We start from the raw sequence: 22,889 nt of genomic DNA on the forward strand, positions 1-22,889 counted from the left end.
TGAAATACATTTTGTTTTCTTAATGTTGCATGGATTTGAAAAACTAACTAGCAGTATTACTGGAAGAACTGATATTTTCTTTCAGTCTCTGAGAAAAAGGTTCTTAGTGTTTGGACTTTCTAATGTATTCTGTAAACTTTATCAGATTCCTGTTTGCAAACTTGAGTGATAGTCCACCTTTACCAATGTGGAGTCAGGGTTAGTTACCTTTAGTTAGCTCACATGGATGAGGAGTGACTTTACAGTGAAGAAAAACATTTCCTTTGCAGATTTCCTAATTGATGGGAAAAAAAGCTTTTCCATAGCAGATGTCTCGAAGTAACTGAAGTAATCTCCACATAGCTCTTCAACAGTACTGTACTAGAAAGGAATGGTAGACACTGACTTGGATAACATCTTTATCACCTCCACAATGTGGAAGGGCTTCAAACAAGTCCTGTTAGGGCTTTTCAGAAGCTTTGATAGAAATTACTTTTTCTCTCATCCATTTTAGAAGAGAACAGCAGGTAAGTGGCCTGTCCAGTAATCAAGAGCAGGTTAGTACACAATTCAACAGCAATGTCTAGGAGTTGTATGAGAACTGCACTGCTCATTGACTGTTTCTTCATTTTGTTCGCATCAGTTATATATAAACTCATGTAGCATGATCTTTCATTGGTAGCTGAAGCATCTGAAGCAGTTTGATTGAACTCCATGTGACACTAACATTGCTCAAGGCAAAAGGGAGAAGAAACAGCACCAACCAAGTAAGTATCTCTGCTGAAATCACCCACTGGGAAAACACTGTTTTGTTGCTGGTCCATCTGTTGTATGTCAGCTGAATAGTAGAGTCTTTAGGCTGAGAGGGAGGAAGGAAGGTAGGCAGGATGGTAAAAAATGGGAACAACGGCAAAATTGAGATTGACATCTTGCCTTTGTAGTGCTGCAATTAATACATTACTTCCTTACTCCTACTCACTTCTAGTAGTTTATGTGGGGTCAAGCCCTAGCCCTCTCCTTATACTTCATGGAAGTGACCCGCTTTCCTGTACAGTAACACATTTCATTTCCATCAGAGGGCCGACTTCAAGTTCTGGATGTTGGCAAAAATGATGAGCTGACATAACCCTTGTAGCTAGACTTCAGGCAAGAAGGAAAATACAGCCATATTATGTGTAGAAGAGATCCTTATTTGTGATACAGGCACTGTATTAAGTGAGTACCTTGTGGATTGCTGGCTGCTAAATTTGGATGAGTTTGTTACTGCAGGTTTCATGTCTTCATTAGATCCATGTCGCCAGTCCGTAACAGGATGCCTGAGACATGGAGGCTGCTTGGCCATCACTGTACTACACAGGATTCATGGTGCAGAGAAATGCTTTGTGCAGCCTGCTTCGTGGAGGTGAGAACTTTGTTCTTTCTTTCCCAAACAAGTGTTGGTCAGGAACAACTGGCAGAAATTCCTTTCTGCTGCTTTGACTCTTTTGCGGGCCTGAATTCTTTCTTGTTGGTCAAAAGTAAAATATCATCCACGTGGATATCAGTCATAGTGAGGTATTGAAGTAAAACCTGAAGAGATTTTGCCTTTTAATATCCTATATACTCTCAAGAAATTAGTTGTTTTGAAACACCTTTGTGCATTGTTAATATCTATTTGTTTCTGCAGTAGAGTGTTTGCATTAAATATCTGCTCATCAGCCCTATGAGATTGTCCAGAAGAGGGAAAAAAATAAAAGATGAAAGCAGATGTTCTGTAAACATGTACTGTTTATAACCTCCTTTAATGTATCAGAATTTGGCCAGCAGCTGCACTTTGCAGTGGTTGGAAATAGTATGCACTTTAACACTGTCTGCACAACTGTCTTTGGCAAGGAGATGCCTTTTTCAGGAAAAAAACCACACATTTGAATGTTTTTGAAGTGTTGAATACTGTACCCTTAATTTGGCAGACGTTTCCTTTTAGAAGTTGAGTAAGTACACTGAGTGTGCATTACAGGCCTCCAAGTAGTGCTTCAGACAAACAGTGTTAGGTTTCGGAGATACCTTTCCAGTGCTTGGTAAGTGACAGAGTAGTCAGGCAGTTTTTGGTGGCTGCTGAAATCCTTAGGATACCAAGTATTCAAAGTATGTGGAAATAATATTTGCCAGTGAGGTTTATGGAAGCCCAGCTGGCCTGTAAATAAAGGTACTCCCATGCAGGGGTGCTGGAATGAGCCTTTGGGACACCTAACAAAGTGGCAAACTTGATAAATACAGAGAAGTACCAATCACTGTCATTAAAAAGATATTTAATGGTGTTCTTTGCTTTTGAAGAGGAAAGTCCCAGTCACAGACCTCTTGTATTTACAGCCATGTTTCCACTGAGATTCATGAAGTAGTGCAGTGCACTGCCATGCATGGAAACCTGTCCTTAGACAAGTAAAAACATTTTGAATTGGGAGAAGTGGGAGTACAGACTAGGAAGCACCTGGCTGAGAAGCAGCTTCACTAAATAGTGCCTGGGGTTTACAGCAGATACCAGGCTGAATATGAACCAACAATGCATTCCCATTTTGAATAAAGCAAACAGCATACTGGGCTATACTGAAAAGGATAGTTGCCAGGAGACAGAAGGCCATTATTTCCCATTACTAATGCTGGTGAGATGTACATCTCATTCATGCTGAATGTCTGCTCTTTCCACTGGTGTCTGTTGGAATGACATGTGTTATGCCCTAGGTAAATGGGTGAAGAAGAAAAGGAGAAACGAGCAGGATGATGTGCCTCACTTATTTTAAGAATCAGCCTTGTTACGGATAAGAGTAGCAATGGTCCCAGTGCACAGTTACATGTACATCAGTACTATGGTTACAACTTTACTGCTTAATTGGTGTACTACAGCATTACAATTCAGCAGTGCTGGTCAACTTCTGAACTTTGCATTTTGTACTCCAGCTTTCTTCTGCTTCAGTTATTCCAGCCAGGAAAGCCATATGCAGAATACAAAGTCCAGACTATCAATCCTCAGATTGCCAGCACAATTTTTTCACTGCCTCCTTTAGTATTATTACATTTTGTGTTCTCACATAAACTTGAAAGATTTATTAGAAACATTTATTCCTGCCTTGCAATTGCAAGCACCCATTCTTTTGGAATTCTGGAATGCTGTTTATACATTTACTAACAGAGCTGTAGTCACATCTGGGTCAGATGAAATATAGTTTGAAGACGTGTTGGAGAAGTTCACAAAAGGTATGCCTTGACGTTCTCGAACAGTGCTAAGATTCTCTTTATCACTTCTAAAGAAGATCACTAGAAAAGGTAAAGAGGAAATCAAAACCATGTTTTAGGTTGGGATTTGGTCTACTGATTGTGAGCATATACATTACACAAACAAGAATTTACCATCAGTGATCCCTGCTTGCCTATATTGAGTAGCTGGACAAAAAAGTATCTCCAATTTGATGGAAGAACTAACATTGGAGTAAAACAACAACTGTCCTGCAGAGCAGTGCTGGGTGCTGAACTCAGCTGAAAGAGCTACCAGTGTCTGGGACAAGCAGCTGGGGGGCAGTGAATTGTCAAGAGTATTAGGCTACTCTTCCATTGACTGTCAGTTGTTCAATGCCAACCTTACACTTTTACCTTTCCATCGGTTTTAGTGGTGATATATTTATGTGGTAGCTTTTTCTAGAGTCTAGGTAGCGATAAAGAAACAGGATTTGAAACAGAGACAGTACTGAATATCTTTGCCAGCACTCTGGAGGTTTTTCCACATCCTGAAGATGGGAAAGGTGCAACAGAAGAACGCACTGTTGTCTGTCACATCAGCATCTCCGAAATTTCTATGCATACAAATGGCAGGAACGTACTGAGCAAAAATATATTGAATATAATACTTATAGATATAGAATATAGAATACTTTTAAATATAGATTTTACAAGGTCACATGGAAGAAATAGAAGATGCTAGCTAAAGCATTACAAATAGATAAGACATTTTGTCTATTAGCGATTGATTTGCGTTAGACTACATGATTAAAAGACAGTGCTGGTACTGATGGAAATCTGAGCCCTACATAAAATGTACTGATGATTTCCATCCTGAGGAAACATGCCAGCAGCATGCGAAGTCTGTTAATTGGCACCCTGGATGGTAGGCCTAGTACTGAACGTTACTTTTATAGCTCATATCACACCACTCATGCAGGCTGCTCAGCAGAGAGCATAGAGATAGAATGAGTGCCACGAAGGCTTCCCAAATGTAAACAGATTTCCACCTAAAAGGCTGCACTAAGAACGTTTTTACATTAGCCCTAGTGATGGTTACTGTGGCTGTGGCATGTTATCCTGGCACTGCTTGGACATTCACTTTGTTCTGTACAGTTTCTGTTTTCCAGACAGATCTTCTCAGTCCAGGACTAACGAGACACACGCATATATTTAAAATAAATACACTTTGTGAGCTGCTGCTGTGGAAGCATCTGTAATGCCCTGTGAGCGCAGAGAAGCAGCTTCTTTGCCAATATGTGCTGGCACCGTCCTTTTCAGCTGAATGGATGAATCTTGAGTTATTCCAGATGACTGTTTTAGGGAGCTGTCTTATAGCAAGAAATCATTCCACAGCAAAATAACAAGACTGGGTGCAGTCTGGATGTAGTGCAGTGTGGAGGCAGAAGGGTTTTCCTGGAGCTTCCCATGCCGTATGAGGAAGAGGATGCTTTGTGCTATGTGGAACTAGCAAAAGGGCAGAGGTACCTACAGCCTCTCCCACACAAATCCACACTGAGTAGTGGAATAGCACTTCTGGGACATAGAATTCTTTGGACAATCACTTAGAATTAAATGAACAACCTGTAGTGGATTAAATTGTCACCTGCAGTGGAAGAAACTAGAACACCTTGTCTCTGGTAGGTGTAGGCATGGGGCTTCTTTCACATCCAGACCTTCATTCAGCCTGACACGAGGAGTGGTTAGATGCCACGGTGTTAAATCTGCACAAAACACATGGACATACATTGCTAGTGGATACTTCATTCAGTATGTGGTGTGCGAGTAGGCTCAGTTTCATACCCAGCTGTATTGTTCTTTGTGTTGTCTTTTTTTCTTGACAGATTAACTGGACAGAGGAAAAATAAAAAGAAACCATGCGCAGCAGGAAAGAAGACATGCAACTGGAAAGGTTGGGAGCAGGAGCACTGGAAAGCAGCCCCTTTGTACATTGTTGGCAGTAGAACATGCACATCTTTCCAACAGCATTAGCAGTTTACAGTCTTGAGAGTGCCCTCTAGTGTAAGTGGGACCTTTGAGGATTTTGATCTACTGAGCAGAACTGCTTTGTCTCTTACTAGCACGCTATAGAAGAACTGTGCCACACAAACTTAAGTGAAGGCATTGGCTGCTGTACCATGGTGGCAGAACCTTGGCTTAGCAGAAGCATGCTTCAGCCTTAATCCTGCACCTCACTGGCTTATCAAACAGGTTTTGATGTGTGAAGCAACTCATCAAGATTAGGACACGAACTCTGTCGCTAACTAGTCATAGCAAAATGACGTGCAGCTGTGTGCTGGCACTCACTAACAGGTAGTATGCAGCCCTTTGATATGAGTTGTAAACATGTTGTCTGCTAAGGCTGACGTGCTACTATATGATAAGAGAATAAAAGGGATCAGAAGAAAGGAAGCAGCGCTGAGCCATTCTAATAAAAGCAGGTTTGTCCAAGAAGGCTTTTTATCTTTGAACGCATACTGCAGATCACAGAAAGAAGAGCACTGTGGGACTGAGGGCGTGGGGTGCAGTGCTGTACTTCAGCCCCGCGCAGAGGATGTGTGTGCAGCCTGATACTTCACCTGCTGAAACAGGCTGCCTGCTGCCATGCAGCCAACTGCTGCAGCCAATTGTTAGCTACCTGAAAGACTCTACAGAATATTCCTTTCACCGTTTTACCGTGAAAACATATGAGAAGAATGAGAGAATTGGCCAAAATCCACTCCTTCGGTCAGTACAAATTAAAAGGAAACTCCTGGTATGAAATAGTGTGAAAGGCAGAGTCCCACCTCCAGATATAACATTCTGATTTCTCTTTAAATGGCCTAAGAATGTAATAATAGCAAAACAAGGAACGTAATTAGAGTTACATGGGGAGGAGTCCTTTTGGTATAAATGGAGCTGGTGAGAAGGATAAAATATTTTCAAGGCCTTCCGATGCATATAGGAGGCTACTAGGAGGCATGTAGAACAACTCAAAAGCTACTGTAATCTTCTGGATTGCTCTTTTTCTGCCACCTGTTCTTGAAATGGAATATTTAACTTGTTGTGGTAAGGTTGCTTGCAAAACAAAGCATAGGCAGGAAGACTGAAGACCGATGAAAATTGAGGTTCACAAATCCAGGTCAGCCATTCTAAATATTTTGACTGGCTCTGTGCCTAAAACACAAGCTGATTTTTTCCTCAATTTGTTATTCTCCAAGCACCTAAGTTCTTTTCCTTTTAAGAAAACATATAATCCTTATTTACAATGTCTGTAATTTACAATGATTTCTATTCCAGTCAACCTGATTGTTCCTAATTACAAAAATTGTATTTTGTAGTTGAAAGCACTAGTAGACAGGCAAACATTTACCTTCATAGTGTTACAGATGGATCAAAAAGATCTTCTCTCATAGCTTACTGGAGTATTGAAAATCTCAGTGTGCTTGTTTTGTAGACAAGGTCTGTTGTAGTTCAGGTCCAGATGTGAGGTACTGATTTAAATTGGTCTGAAAAGAAAGGAACATGGTGTTAAGTCTTTACAAAGAGGTGATGGTGACCCTGAGGCCTGGCCTCAGGCAGGTTCAGGAAAGATGTCTGTGCATTTTGATGATATATGGGTAACCTGAGGAAGCGGGGCGAGCAGTGAGGTATTAGTGTTTGCTGCATTATTGTTTAAAGTCAAATCTAAAAGCCAAATTGGGAAGAGCTACAGCTGCGTATTTTTGAGGCTCTCACTCTACCTAACAGGCAATAAATTGGCAGTGTCAGTAAGGATGCAGTAATACACATGGGGGAGAAATAACTGGGCCTACTGACAGCTGTTAAGTATTAAGATCCAAAGGAGAATTTTGGCTCAGAAAATTTCTAGACTCACTCTGAACTGCAAGAAGCCTTGAAGGTGAGCTATGGCCAGAATCCTTCTGTGTGTGCCTTGACTTTCTCAAAGCACTGGTAGAAATGGAATATTAGAAGAGATAGACTTAGTGAGCATAGCCTAGTCTATTTGCTCTTTAAATTTGCTTACTGGAAATGGAAACCATTGAAAAAATTCAAATGCAGTATTCTTTGTTGTTTTAAGAGAGAAAGCTATCAGCCAAGCAATTTGTCTGTAATATTCACACAAGCACAACAGAAGCAAAGTAGCAAGAAAAGTACTGTCATTTATATTCTCTTTCTTTTACAAACGTGTTTTCAAGGTTAAACCAAAATTATCAAATTTCACAACTACCATTAATGGTTTGGGATCCATTTGGGCTGATTTTTCATATTCCAGAGCTGTGTAGCAACTTGCAAACTGCTCAACTAACGTGGGAGATTGTCAGCATTAATTTTCATGAACTCTCAGTGCCAACAGTCTTTGCCAGATCAGATCTCAGCCTTTTTTTTCTGCTTCCAAATCGCCAGCGGATCTTCCTCAAGGCGTACTGCTTTGAAATTAATAAAGTACTTGGAACCATCCTGTTGGGTAGCACGTCAGTGGACCAGCAGGTGAAACACTTTTCTCCCTATAGGACGCTATGATACACTGATACTGAAAAAAAAACCATTTTGCCTTAATAGCTTACAAATAGGAAATATCTGATCAGTAACAGATGTTATTACGGTTGAGGCTTGCAGAGCAATTAAAGAAGAGCTGTCAACACCCTCAGCCGACTCAGCAGCAATCAGCTTTCTGCATTTGCCCTGAAATGGGGTGGTGATGGCAGGTTGCAAATGTAACAGCCCTGAGAGAAAGTGCCCTTAAATTTACCATTAGGTGACAGCTCCAGCAGCACAATCACAGCACATGCTGCTCACTTTCAAATCTGTCTCTTATTCTAAGGTCAGAGCTTCAGAGCACTCCAAGCTGAGTAGTGCTTTTAACATTTTTTCTTTCTATCTCATCCAGCTCTCAGACAGCTGATCTCCATCGTTTGACATGAACACATGTGATCCACTGCTCTCTGTCCTGATGAGGCACTGTCTGACCCTGTTTACATTTCCACTGTCTCATGTTCCTCAGCTTAGAGATATTCCTCAGAGCTTCAGGGACATCACAGTAGGATGATGAAGGAACATTTATAGAAATTCCTGAGGGATAAAGAAAAGACCACAGGTCTTCTATGAGCAGTTGAATATTTTTACGCTTACATTTACAATACATGCAGAAAAAGCCAGAGTAGCAATCTTTGCAGCTGTGTGTGGCAGCAGCCAGACCTTGCAGCATAGAAGGCATTTCTGTAAATTACTGTGCGTTACAGCTGCAGCTTCCAGTCCACAGACCAAAGCTTGGGCTGATAACTCCGTGGAAAACAATCCATGCTAAACTGTATGAAATCTCTGTGATCAGAGCTGCAGTCCAGCAGCAGTTCAGCAGCCACTGCCATGAAGCGTGGCTTTGGTGTTCATCGATGGAAGAATCCCTCCTGTACTCGGTTGTGGTTTTGTCCAGAATCCTCGTGGAGGGTTGAATACTTTGAATTGAATGTGACTCTTAATGTATAGTGTGATAAGAAGACCGCTATAGCAAGCTTATGGTTAAACAGGAAATTAATTGTAGTACTTCAACATCGCACAATAAAAGCAGAAAGTCTCAGGAAACCTGGTGGTTTTAGTGAAACTAAAACATTCAGCCTCTGAAACCCGAATGAGCCCAACCTGGTGCCCCCGTGCGGAACGCTTTGGGTCGGAAAGGAATTCACACCGATAACACGAGGAATCGAGGAATTTCGGGAGTGTTACGAAGGCCGCGAGCACCGAAGCTCCGCCTCAGCGCCGAGCACCGCGACCCGCCCCGCTCCGCCCCTCAGCGCTTCCCGCCCCGCTCCGCCGTTGGGCGCGCGGCGGTGACGCGGCCGCTGCGCCGTCGCAGCCGGGGCCCGGCGCCGCTGGCGGAGGCGATGCCGAAGCGTTCGTGCCCCTTCGGGGAGGCGGCCCCGCTGCAGCTGAAGACCCGCGTGGGGCTGAGGGAGCTGAGCCGCGGGGTGCGGGGCGAGGAGTACCGCCGGGAGATCTTCGGTGAGACGGGGAGGGGGGGAGAGGTGAAGGGCGGGTGAGGGGCCGGGGCCGCCCGTAACCCTCCTCTCCTGTCCGCCGGCAGAGCGCACCCGGCGGCTGCTGTTCAGGGGCGCTCAGGCGTGCATGGAGAACCCCTGGCCCGCCGCGCCCCGCGCCGCCAGCCGCTCCCCGGAGCCGGAGCCGGCTGGGGGGAACACGGGGCGCCGGCGGAGCGCGCAGCTGCTGATCGGGCCCGACGGGAAACTGCTGAGGCTTGCGGCCGCCGCGGAGCGGGGTGAGTAGAGAGGGGATGGGAGCGGGGCCGGGCGGGAGCACCTCTCCTGTGGAGCCGGGCTGAGGGAGCTGCGAGCGTTCGGCCTGGAGAAGGCTCTGGGGGAGCTGCATTGTGGCCTTCAGTACTCCTTCTAGGAGTTATAAGCTGGAGAGAGACCGACTTCTTACGCGGTCTGATTGTGATAGGACAAGGGGGAATGGCTTAAAACTACAAGAGGGAAGATTTAGGTTAGGCGTTGGGAAAAAATTCTTTACTCAGAGGGCTTTACTCTACTGCCCAGAGAGCTGAGGTGCCCAAGGCCAGGTTGGATGGGGCCCTGTGCAGCCTGAGCTGGTGGGGGCAGCCAGCCCACGGCAGGGGGTGGAGCTGGGTGGGCTTTAAGGTCCCTTCCAGCCTAAGTCATTCTGTGAGTCTATGGCCGCTGCGAGCAGTGGGCCCTGTGCTGGTGTCAGCAGGTGTGTGCTTCAGCGCACTGCTGCCCACAGCTGTAATACCAAGCAGAGATAACAAGTTCCTGCTGTTCTTAGAGCTCTCTGGTTCTTTCTGTTTTCCTAGTTTCTTAGTTGCATTATTTCTAAGCAGTTCCGCCAGTGGGAGTTTCCAAAGCCTGCTCCTCCTGTGTAAGAGCTGCTGAAGTGAAGGAAGCGTGTGCGCAGTGCGACCAGTTCGTGTGCCAGAGCTGCAGCAGGGTCTGCAGCTGCTGTAATGCCGTTACCTGCTCCTTGTGCTCCATCACTGAGTAAGTGCCTTTGGAGTTCTCAGGCTTCTTGTAACTCTGTGCACCCTGACAATCTGTTGTAGTTTATGAAGCCCCAGCAGTCATCTAGCTCATACATCAATTGACTTAAACTCCTTGGATATTGAATTAGGAGCAATAAAACTGTGTGAAACGTGGAAAATGAAATGCCTGTGTGAAGTAGTTTAATCGATCTTAATTGAAAGCCTAGTTCAGCTTTTCATTTAAATGCTCTAGGTGGCAAACATTCCTCTTGCTTTTCACCAGCAACGTAATATGCTGGCCAGTGATGAGCAAATACACTCCCAGAGAGTAACCTTAAGGTTTTCATATCGTCATTGAGGGTTCTGTAATGTAAAGAGTGTTGTGAATCATGTGGTTGTAGTTCCCAATGGAACAGAATGGCATTCTTTTTTGTTTTCCAAGAATAGTGGACACACTCTGACTTTCTTCTTCTGTTTTTCTTCTTTTTTTTCCCCTCCTAGTTACGGTGATGTTGGTGAGCAAGTTCTCTGCAATGGTTGTTCAATATTTCAAGTCTGAAACCTGATGAAATAGCCTTTATAGCAAGATGCCTGTAAATTTCATGATGTCTCCTTCTTACGGCTGGTCAGTTAATCCTTTTAGACTGTGAATTAATTATGGAATTTCTATGTTTTATATCTTTATATTGTACTTTTTAATATTGTAGTCAAATAAACTTTTATATTTTGAGGATTTCTGGGTTGTTTTGAGTCAACTTTTGCTTTGTTCATGTTTGTCTGGAATGGTCTGCTTTGTGCTCCTACTTGTATTCCTCATGTTACACAGAATTCAGTGTCGCTTCTCCTGTTGCTCATATCAGGACACTGTTTTTGTGGATCAGAATAGAAATCGTGTGTTCCTCTTGTGCTTCCAGGTGAGTGTAAATCTGTTTTCAACACAAAACACTTTGTGAACTAGTTAGGGTAGTCAGCCATGCCTGAAGGATTTTCCAAATAGAGAATTTGCTAATTTCTTGTTTGATTTTCATAAACTGTTGCACATCTTATCATTACTGACAGCTTGAGTGGTTTTAATTGTTATTTCAATAATCTCTTTGATAGAGAAGAGAGCTGGTGCTACGGATTTCTTGAGGGGGAAAAACAAAAGAAAACACAATAGTTATGTGGCAAAGACTACTTTTGCTGCACCTTCCTTATAAGGTCACTTTCTTAGAAAGCAGCTTATTTGTATGAGTTGACCATCTATCCTGTGAAGTTAATATTGTCCTGAATAGCCCCCAGACATAGCTTGTAAAGTGGTCTGAAAAATGCTCAGGGCTCGAGGACATGTCTCCACAAACTGGCATTCCCCATCTTCCTTTGCTGTCGTAGCAGAGATGGGTTTGCTTAGTTTTGTTTGTGCTATAGGGGTGCGACAGTCATTAAGTACTACTGGAAGTCCCCTCAAAATAGTTTTCTTCTACTATTTTTGCAACAGCTGTGGGAGAGAAAAAAGTTCTAACTCAAGCTCCATATCCCGTAATATTTCCCTGAATTCCCAAAGCAAAGTCTGCCACTTACGCTTTCCTGTCTTCTCAACTGTAATCAGTATCTTTTGTGTGGAGAAACCTTCTCTTATCTGTTTCCCTCCACCCTAACCACTTCTGTCTGGAGAAATGAGAGGCTTGCGTGATGTTAGCTCAGCTGGAAACTTTGTCTTATGGGGGAGCATCTCTATTTCAAATGCTGTTGGAAAAAGGTCATAAAATCATAGCAAGGCTTGGGTTGGAAGGGACCTTAAAGCCCACCCAGCTCCACCCCCTGCCATGGGCTGGTTGTCCCCCACCAGCTCAGGCTGCCGACGGCCCCATCCAGCCAAGCCTTGGGCACCTCCAGGGATGGGGCACCCACAGCTCTCTGGGCAGCAGTGCCAGGGCCTTGCTGCCCTCTGAGTAAAGGATTTCTTATGTTTAATCTAAACCCACCTTCCTTCAGTTTACAGCCATTACCCTTTGTCCTACGCCTTTATAAAAAGTTCATCTCCAGCTTTTGTAAGCCCCCTTTAAGCACTGAAAGGCTGCAGCAGGGTCTCTCTGGAGACTCCATACTGCGTATTTTCACAGTTTTGAAGCACTGCAATGTAGTGTCCAAATGCTGTAACACAGGACAGGCTGTTAGCTGGCGCTGAATAGCAACGCTTCCTAGCTGCGCATGGCCTGGCTTTGGATATGACAACCATAGTGAGGCCTGGAATGACAATGTAGACACAGAGCAATACCTCATGTAACTGCACAGTGACACTTAGAAATCGTTTGTGCCCCCTAGAGGGGGATCCCTTTGATCTGCCCAATCATGTATCTTGTTTCCTTGTTTGAATAACTTGTAGCTAGTTGAATGAGAGAGTTTACTAGTTCTTACTGCAGTCTTGAGGGGCAACTGTTTGCCCCTCAAAACAAACAAAATGTAACCAAGTTTGATTCTGTTGAGTGAGCTAGTAGTGAAAGCCTTTGCCAGTGTGCAGTAATTCCAGTGTTATCTATTCCTTCAAAACGGTAACAGATGAAGGATGATGGCAGAACTCTGGTGCAGTCCGCAGTAGTCGGAGCTCACAGGGCAGTTAAAAATGTTTTTTCCTATGGTAGTAGTCTTAAGACACAAAGCTGAGCTTTATGAGCGGTAAGAATCTGTAGCTGCTGTGTTGAAATGTTAGTTTGGGGAAATAATTTTATACCTTGACTTTGCTTCACTTGAAGCTCTAAGCGGTGACAACAATGTTTTTCAGTCAGGTGTTTTTCTTAGGCTGAAACCTTGATGTGTTTCTGCTTTCTTCATCCTTTCCTGAGTGTGAGACTGAAGGCAGCGCTTTGCTTCCAGGCTCCTCAGGAGATGAGGCACATTTAGAAATGAGTTGTGTTTCAACGTAGTTGATAGCTGTGTTTTTTGGACTCATTTAGTCACTGCTGTGTTTCATATAAAGCTGTCTTCTCTAAACCAGTGACATGGATTTCCTGGTGGAAACTCGTTACCCTGTAGCCCTCTGGAAGATGCTTGTTCGTTAGAACAGGCACCTGATGCCCAGTGAGGAGCTAGAAGAAGAAAAAAGCAGGAGGGGTAGAACCAGGACAAGAATGGAAGGAGTAGGGATGCTCTTGCATTGGAGTAGTGTGTTGTGCAGGCAAGAAATATTCTGGGTTTTTTTAGTGATTACTAATTCACTTGCTTATCTGGATTCAGAATGTGTGGGAAAACTGCTTTTCCTGTGCTTATATGTCTCAAAAGACTCAAAACCTCGCTATGCGTGAAAGCTCCAGCTCTTGTTTTGCTTTTCTGAGATAGCCAGAAGGAGGTAGGACTGGCAGCTTTTTTTTTTTTTTTTTTTTTTTTTTTAATCTTTGTGTTGCCTACAGCAATGAATTATGAAGGAGAAGAATCCTTGATTGGAAGGTCTGAGCTTATTCTCTTTGTCTTTTCAATGCCTGTTCAGAAACCCCTGCATGTTGTCACTGGCCATTGAGCTGCATGTTGTGCTGTCAGTGGAGCGCATGGTAGAGCCAGAGAAATCACCTGTTACATTGGACAGGAAAGCATTTTTTATACTGTGCTTTACTGTTGTTAATGTATGTTCTTCACCTCCTATTCAGCACAAAGTACTAAAAACCAGTTTGCGTGGCATTCAGAGCAGAGGTGATTCTTTGAGGAGCTACTATGTTGATGGGTGAAAAGAGCCTGCAGTAATGATTTGGATGGATACAGAACTTCTTTTGAGGCCTGTATGTTATTACTGGTGAAATAAGTGTCACAGAGCCCAGTTTTGTGTCTGAAAATGAGCTAATCTGGTCAGGATTGGCCTATGCGTACTGTTCTGTGCTCCATCTGCTAGTCAGGAGATGCTAAGGACAGCAGCACTCTAGGGATGTTTCAAGTCTGCTGAATTTGTGATGTACAAGGGATGTAACCAACACTGGCCCCTGGTTTGGGAGGTGTGAATCCTGAAAATGCACAAGAGGCCTCTGGGTGAAACGGGCAGCCAGTGCTTTTCTCTTAGCTTTTCAGAAGTTCTGTGCTGCAGCCACACGGTGGCATTACTTTGTTAGTTTTGCACAGATTCTCCCTAAAGTTGTGTTTCAATCCTTGCCGCTTGGTCGGTACGGCTATAGTTGTACCAGTAGTTTTAGGTTTCTTTTTGTTTTTAAACGTTTTCCATATAAAAACAAAGGCTTGCAAAACAATTATTTATAAAATATAGTAGCAGTTTAAAGATATAACCGGAAATTCAGAGTGGACGTTAGCAAGGACGTTAGCAAGGCTTTCAACCGTTCTCCAAAGTACTCTCCTAGAAAACTGTATTGGAGAAACATGGTTTGAGTGGGTGAATGGCAGAGTGCTGCGCCGGGGGCAGAGCAACTCCTGTAGTGCAGGCTGGGGGCAGCATGACAGCAAAGAGCTTTGCAGAGAAGAACCTGGCTGCCCTGGTGGGCACGTCACACAAGGCACAGAGCTGCATCGGGCAGTGTTAGGAAGAGCAGAGCCACCGTGGTGCATGAGATGCAGGGATAGTGCTGCTACACGCAGAGGCTTGATTGTCCTGAAGATCATGCAGTGCAGGGAGGTGCTGCTAACAGACAGGAAGCCTGGCCCTCCCCCTTACACAGATAGGACATGACTGTGGCCTTCTGTCACAAGCACGAGTATTTGAGGGTTGTACATCTGAGTCTTCACATATGCTGCTTTTGAAGACTGAAGAATTTGTAGTACCGCTGAAACTCTTTGACCTGCTCCATTCTTCCACTGTTCTTCTACGCATCGGCTGCTGCTAACCCTTAGAAATGAGGAACTGGTAAAAGGACATGTGGTCTGAATACGTCCACTCTTGCATCCTGTTTACTTTGCTGCAAGTACTTGTATGATGAAACTTACTCATATCCTGATGCATTTTGATGGGTTGTGCTGTAGAGCACAGGACTTGGCAGAGTATATGTTCATGAGCCTATAGAACGGGTTAAATTTTCAAACGAGTGTCTTACCTACATAAAAGTGCATTAATTTTTTTTATCTTGGTCCCAGTGAGTTTCATTTCAGAAGCTTGATTCTCCCACGCTTTCTTGCACTGAGTAATATCTTGCTAAATGAGTAATCTAATTGTTCTGATATCTCTTTCCGTAATATCAAGATTATTTACTGTCACAAACTAGATTTGAAAATAGCTTTAAACCTAGTGAAAAATAAAGTTAGAAACCTGGGCTGGGGGAACACTATGAGGAACTACTGCGGTACAGTAAAACAACCAAAACAGCTGAAAGGAAATTCAGGGTGCAAATTTTGATGGACTTGTCACAAAAATGTAAAAAAAAAAAAAAAGTCAGCTCCGGCACTTTCTTCATAATATTTCATATTCGGCTGAGTTAATTAAATTCAGGGTTGCTCTGCAAGTCTTCCATTCTCTGGGAATGAGACAACTTGGTCTCAGTTGAACATAGTCTCATGTGTTACTGCATACAGAGGGAGTTTGAGATACCTGTGTGTTTAGGTAAGGTTTTGACAAGAGTGCAAGAGCTCTGTAATTCAGCGATAGTCTGGAGTAAAGAAGTTGCATAGAAAAATACTTTGTTAATGCGAGTTCATATCAGCACTCTTCAACACGAGCATCTGTAAGTCCAGAAAATGCCTTTGAAATCTCCCTGAATTATTTTAGTCCTCACCCATCCAATGAGTGTACTGTCTTAATGAGACCAAGAATGAGAATCTATTGGAAACCGAATGAGAGGGGCTTTCATTCTTTACTGCCACAAGTCTCCCACTGTTTATTCCACGCATGCTTATAGTGTCGAGTCTGCATTTGTCATCTCTCTTCTACTTTGTCCCTTCCGTGCTGATACCACTGATACAGACAGGGCAATGACTTCTGCACTTCTATCCACCTTCACACTAATACATTTTCCATTTGCTGCTGTAGTTCTGTCTCTCCTGAAGAGATCAGCTGAGCTCCTGATGCTGTCCCTTCCTTGCTGATGGTGTTTGTAATCTACTGTAAAATGATGTAATTTTCTTTCATCTTTTCCTTAGTTCCAGATATTGTCTTCAGTTGTGCTTTACAGTGCAAACACAGCTTATATGCAGAAGGTGTGACTTTGGACTTTATCTGAAGCTTCCAGAGTGTTAGTTTCACAGGTAGTGTCTTCTGTCCAAGTTAAATGCGAACTTTCACAATGAGTGCTTCAGAAATGAGACTGCCTCTTAATGTTTTTAGTGGCATACATCACTTGCATATGAAAACTAGTTCAAACTTCAACATTTGTTCTCTGCGTTTTCTTGAGAATTTCAGTTCTTGCAAGGCTTTTAACTTTATTCCTCCACTCAGAATATTTTCATAGTTTGCTTAACTCATGCTACCATCTGTTGTTCAGTAACTGCTCGGAGCCAAGAGGGCTGATGGAGATCTGAGTTCTCTTAGATCAGCACTTGGCACTGTGGGTTTTTTCACAACCCAACAAGCAGTTCCAACAGCTGCATGTATGAATCACTGAAGTTATAGTACCCTGCAGCGCTCTGTAAGAATGGTTTTTGGCAATCTGGTCAGATGCCACACAAGTGAAAGTGCTATGAACTGAGCTTCTTGTAAGGTGTGACATCAATTTAAGATACTTATTTTGGGCCTTATTTTAATGTGATGTGGTTTGTTATTGTTCAGAATGCTTTTGAAACACCTAGATTACACATAAAGATTTACCATTAATTAAAAAAAATATGCAGTAGGTTGGGAGGATTGTTGTTTTTTGTGTCAGAGTAGTTTTCTATAACATTCCCTGTGCTATTTCATATTACTGAGAGACAAGTTTGCCCCAGCAGAACTGATCTTCGCATGCTCTTGTGTCAGTCTATATTTAAACCTGTCTCCAGCAGTATTTTATTTCAGTTGTTTTAGTCAGGTTTGCTTAGCTGTTGATACACTCCTGCTTATGTTGTATGCTTATTGGGAGACTTGCTATCCTTTATTGTTCTTCTCCTAATGCTACAAAACGTCATTTCACTGGGAGTTCAGCAAGCTGCTAGAACGCTTCTTAAAGTTCTTGTTCAGGAGGGTAGCGTGGATTCCTTGCTGGTTGCAGAGCAGCTTGCTGAGTGCACTAACACAAAGCCCAAAGCATTGTGTTTGCTGCTGCTGTAAATCAGCCCGGTGTCACTGAGCAAACAGGGCTACGCAGCTGAGGATCTGGTCCTGCATACAAGCTGTTACACCCTAGTGTTGTCAGAGCTTAACGATAACCATTGCTTTGGCTCGGTGTTTCACATAAAGCCATTTACAGAAGAATTTATGGAGTCCATATGTTTGTATTTCACTTAGCTGCCTAAATAAGGTGTGTGTGGTGGGACGATATATACAATATTTTGTCTTGATTTTGTTTTGAAGCTGCATTTGCAGACTGGCTGGAGCCAAGCAGGGTAACTATAGGATGGGACCGCATCATCCAGGAATAGGGTGTTGAATCTTCCTTTCCCTCTGTGGGCAATTTCCGCAGAGCTGCCTGGCAGGACTTCCCCACAGTTCCTCTTAGAAAATGAGATCAGTGGGTACCCAGGGGATAATGAGGGAGGGGTGCCAAACACAGCCTCAGTCATTCAGCAGAAGCAGGATGGGAAAGGACATGATTAAGTCTTGTGTTCCAAGAGCTTAATTTTTTTTATTTATTTTTTGAGTCTGACTGCAGGCTTCTCATGGCGCTGGAAGAGCAGATTGAAGCAGGATGTGCAGGCTGCAGCCTGAGACAGGGAACTTGAGCGTGCTGAAGAAGGTTGGTGTTAGCTTTCCAGATTTACAAGGGTTCTTAGGAGTTCATGGCATTTTGAAAGAATTAAAGAGAATGACTCTCAGTCAATGTCTTATCAGGGATTTAACTGCAGGTAGGATAGCTTAAAATCTGTAGTTCATACCACAATGAAAAGATAACCCAGATAGATAAAGGATGCAGAAGTGTTCTTTTTTGCTTTTCCCAGATGTTTTACGTTTAGCATCACACAATTTAGGGAACTCTTACTCTGGAATAGAATTGGATGCCAAGTGGTGAGGAATGACCAGATTTCTTGTAAAGCAACTAACACTTCTTCCAAGTCTGTTAAAGAAAAGGAGTGAATGACAAAAGGTTACAGTTACCTCCTCTTCTTGCCCTAGTGATTTTTAGTTGTGCTTACACAGCAGAATTGACATGGAAAATATCAAAAGGAATAGCAAATGACTTTAATGACTTTGGCAGTGCCAACAGGGCATGCCCAAATGCACCAGGGCAGGATTCTACAGTAAACTTCCATCCTTGAGGTTTCTAGAGTGGTCCAATGGATTTGGGCAGGTGACAGAATTCAGCTCACTCCATTACTACATTAAGAAACTGCAGTATCCAAATAAGATTCAATCCATGCCTGAGGCTCAATACTCTACTGTCTTCAATACTGCACATCCTGTAGCAAAGTCATCATACCCAGATGAGCAGAGCAGGGACTGCAGCCCATGGTCAGAGCCTTCTTCCAGTCCATAGGCTGCCTGACAGCCTTTAACTACCATAACTCATTTTCTTATTAATCCACAGTTGTGTGAGATGAAGGCAAGAGGTCTTGCAGCTTCTTTATACCGTTTATAGTGGAGCTTAGCTGTATATGGGGTTCCTGAAGTCTCTGCAGTGACCTGAAGGTCAGGGCACTGCCCAAGAGAAATTAATTACTTAAAGTAAGATATATTATATGAGTTTATAACACACCCTCTAGAAGGGACTGCGGGTCTGAAACAGGCTAAGAAGGCACAAAAAAAAAGGATGAGTGAAGGTAGGGGAAAAAAAGAGGAGGAAGAAAACTATTGTTTCTTGTGTGCTGCAAAGAAATGGGAATGAGGAAGGTAACATAAGGAAAACAGCAAAAGCCAAAATGAAGAGTAGTGGTACTCAGACAAAACTAACTTAGAAGTAGGCAAAGGGGGAGAGGGGACAGCATAGAGAAAACTGGTCTCGGTGTAGTGGGGAAGTGAGAGCCCACCTCCATGTGCCAGCTTTTTTCTGTTCCCAAGAGAGATGTGCTCTGCAGCAGACAGACAGATGGCATTACCATTGCCTGCGCTCCTGTGGGGGATTTTTCCAGATGGGAGTTGGAAGCTTCTTTGTGCTGTTACAGCCTTCCTCTCGAGCAGCTCTCGACCGCTCAGGGCCTCCACCAGTCTGTGTACTCGTATCATATGCTCCTTATACATGCACGCACACGCATCTTGCTACTGCATGAATTTCAGCTGAACCCGTTAGAAAAATGGGTCTTTTTGTATCTAGGGTGTTCTTCATGTTTGAAAGTATCCTTGATGCCTTTTCTTCTTGTAACATGTGCCTGTGTTTTGTCACTAGCGAGAGATTGCTAACAAAACCTGAGTTACCAGCACTGCTCTTAAGGAAAAGCTGACATGATTGTTTTGCAGAGAGGAACCACAGACACCATTGCCTCCGTTGCCCAGAAACTTCAGCAGTCAGTGTCAGTGCTTCCCTACCTGTGACAAATAGGAAGAACAGAAATGACAGGTTTCTCAAAACTACCTGACAGAAAACCAACCAGGGGGTGGCCAAGGAAGCAGGAGAAATGCAAGGAAGGCCGTTCTAAATAACAAGCTGTCACTTTTCATCTCCTCTTCCTCAACAGCTGAGCAAATGAGCACAGAAAGTAAAACTCTGGAAAGGCAATGCGACTTCAGCTTTTACAATCAGCTAAAGGGAGGGACTAAGTTTGATCCCTTTATCTTAATTATACATTAAATTTATGAAAACCTCACCCGTGTGCGAGTACATTTTTTGGTTTGTTTTTATACTTATCTTCCTCTGCAACTTTCCAGTTGCGGCTGCACCAAGCCACCTTGCTCTTTCCACTTCGCTTTCAGTTTCATTTTGTACTCATTACTGGATTGTCACCAGATATTACAGTTTCCTGGTTAGTTTCATTTCCCCAGTAACAGCAGAATAAGGAAAAATCATAGCAGATGAAAATATATGGAAAGTCAACTACATGCAGCAGCCATCTTTCTTAAAAATAGTATCACTCCAATTTCGTTATGGAAACTCATAAAGGGGCTTGTGTTCTGATCCTTCTGCACATCCATACGTTCTTTAAAATCATCAACTTAGCAAATACATTAGAAAAGTTTGCTATCATTAAAAAAAAAAAAGCCATTTGAACACATTCAGGCCTGGGGGCAGGAAAAGGTGCAGGGCAAATGACAAAACAAGCAAGGTGTGGGATCTGTACTACCAGGAGCACCTCAAAGCATGGAAAGTGATAGGTCACATAGCTTTTAAGAAAGCAAGTTTACAGGTCTTGTAAGTCTTAAGATGTAAATACATACCAGAGAGAGAAAAATGCATGAAAAACCTCCTTCACTAAAGTACACGCTGTCAAACTGAGCACCTAAATAAAGCATTAAAGAGAACTGCGGGCTGCCTGAGCCCTTCTAGCCCAGTGCTCCTGCTCCAAGCATGGTCAGCAAGAGCAGGGTGCTCAGAGTTCCAGTATCCAGTTGGGGTACACCTCAAAGGATGGTGACTCTGCAGCCTCTCTGGGCAACCTGCCACCACCTTCACAGTGACAGAGACTTTTATTACATCCAAACACATTTTCTCCTATTTCCAGAACACAATAATGCAAAGAGATGGAGACGGTGGAGAGTCCACAAAAAACCAAAAGATCACAACGTGTGTGGTAGGATTGCATCTCATCTGGTTCTGTGATTAATTTTCACTCTTGTACTCAGAACAATTTTTGTCTCTTCTGTGGGGTGAATATTTAACTTAAAAAATGTGCAGAATCAGAATGGTCATCAGAATTGAGGAAACATAACAGCAGCAGCCTGGGCAGCAGTCTTCTCGAAACAAACAAAGACCCAAGGGAGATGCAAAATACAACAGGTGTGGCAATAGGATAGGAGACGTGAATTAAAAACTGCAAAAAAATCATACAAATGGGATCACCGGGCTTACATTTAACACAGGAAGGTGTTCAGAATGGCCATCTGTAGGGGAACAGGCACTGAGCCGCAGCATTGACAACCCCATGAAACAGCCCGTTGGTGAGGGAAACACCGAGAACTGAGCTGAGAGCTCTGAAAAGCCGCAGAGGTAAGCGGTGCCATCGCACACAAAGTCCTTCAGCTGGTCCTGAAGGGAGAGTCCACCGCGTGCACAACACCATGGCGGGGATCAGCAGTAAAGAACCCAACAAATAAAGGCAAAGGAGAGGGAAAAGGCACACGGGGACTACTGTAATGAAACGCCTTTGTTTAAAATGATTTCAAACACAGAGCAACCAGTCATCACCTGATTAGAATGCGACATATGTTCCATTAGACAGAACTACGAAACGTCTGTACACTCAGCTGCATTTGGGATAATAAGCTCTCATTTGCTATAGGCACTGTATGTTCTTTTCGTTTTACTTCTAGTGGCAATTAACCTCCCTGTTATTAAGAAAATTGAGCTCAAAGTGGAAGACAAACACACTCATTTGCAACGCTGAAGAAACAAGATCCTTTCACATATGCTCATTTCTTCAAATGTGTTTTTACCTCCAAAGCTCTTTTAGATACAGTGAAGCAAATCAAACCTTCCTCCTAACTTACCGACTCCCAAACATCTCAGGCAGAAACCCCCACAACTCTCACAGGCGCTTCATGTTAGCGAGCTTCTCCTCTGCAACTCCAGCTGCTCGGGGCTTACGTTCCCAGATGTGACCTCCATCCTCAGTCAGTCCTGCTGCTGGAGGTAAAAATCTGACAACTTCAAACAATCAAGGAGAGTTTTCACCTCCCATCTGAAAAAGAAACAGACTCTAAGTTGGAAAACTGGGAGCAAATCCAAACAATACTACTTGGGGCCTGCGTGAGAGCAGCGCAGCAGCTGGAGAGCACGCGGAGCTCCTGGAAAGATGATGATGTAGAAAGAAAACTGAAGCAGCAGCACTTTGCTTTGTTGCGGGAGGCGAGAGGTCCGTTTAGCAATCAAAGCTCTGCACCTGAAGCACAGTGGTCTTCTCCCAGGTTAGAGAAAGAACAGTTTGTCAAGCCTGATGGGACTGTAGTGGATGGTTACTTCTCAGGAGAATATACAATGGAATTTGTAGAATTGCTGCCTTTGTCCAAAGTCTCTGAGCCCCAACTAGCACAAGCAGCAGCGCATGCTCTGAGCAGCGCTCAGATGACCACGTCTCCAGACTGCAGTTAGCAGCACACAGAACCACTGGTTACTTGTATGCTGTTGCAAATGTTTATTTTTTTCTCCTGTTTTCTCCCAGCCAGAGTTTACAATCAGGTTCCCGGGCTGCAGCACACACCTGTGAGCAACGTGCTGCATACAGGAGGTGCAGCACTCAGCATGCACCATCTTCACCGCAAAATGGTGGGAAGACCCCACAGTACTGAACTCTGCGAACACTTCAGGGGCAAGGACCTGGAACCAGATAAAAAAAATGCAACAGGGAGAAGGAAGAAGATAGGACAGCTCAGCCAGGATACCTGACTGGACATCACAGCAAGGACAGCTTTAAGCATGAGATCAGGCAAGTAATAATTCAGAAGATGTCTGCAGGCATTCTGCCCATGTACAAAAACGAAGGCAAAGAAGGCTGCTGAAATAGGGGCTAGAAGAAACTGCTACCAGTATATCAGCAGAAGTAGAGAAAAAGCATCAGGGAATATAGGAGA

At 43.5% G+C, this 22,889-nt stretch overlaps 1 protein-coding gene and 1 long non-coding RNA gene across 3 annotated transcripts; one reads left to right on the forward strand and one right to left on the reverse strand.

The window, feature by feature from the left end:
* LOC110400749 lies at nt 71–8,934 on the reverse strand. Its single transcript, XR_002440048.1, has 3 exons — nt 8,848–8,934; nt 6,581–6,716; nt 71–4,952 (listed from the first exon to the last, which is right to left on the reverse strand). It is a non-coding gene; the product is annotated as an uncharacterized LOC110400749 (long non-coding RNA).
* SIVA1 (SIVA1 apoptosis inducing factor) lies at nt 9,013–20,307 on the forward strand. Of its 2 annotated transcripts, XM_021400901.1 has the most exons (4): nt 9,013–9,207; nt 9,290–9,481; nt 10,064–10,220; nt 10,703–10,934. In XM_021400901.1, exons 1-4 carry the CDS (start codon nt 9,090–9,092, stop codon nt 10,758–10,760), a joined length of 525 nt encoding a protein of 174 aa, XP_021256576.1. In that variant the 5' UTR covers nt 9,013–9,089; the 3' UTR covers nt 10,761–10,934. The 2 variants fall into 2 exon arrangements, with proteins under 2 accessions (XP_021256576.1, XP_021256577.1); XM_021400902.1 differs by lacking the exons at nt 10,064–10,220; nt 10,703–10,934 and adding an exon at nt 19,626–20,307.

Source organism: Numida meleagris, chromosome 6 (genome assembly GCF_002078875.1).
Source record: "Numida meleagris isolate 19003 breed g44 Domestic line chromosome 6, NumMel1.0, whole genome shotgun sequence".
In the NCBI taxonomy this organism is placed as follows: Eukaryota; Metazoa; Chordata; class Aves; order Galliformes; family Numididae; genus Numida; species Numida meleagris.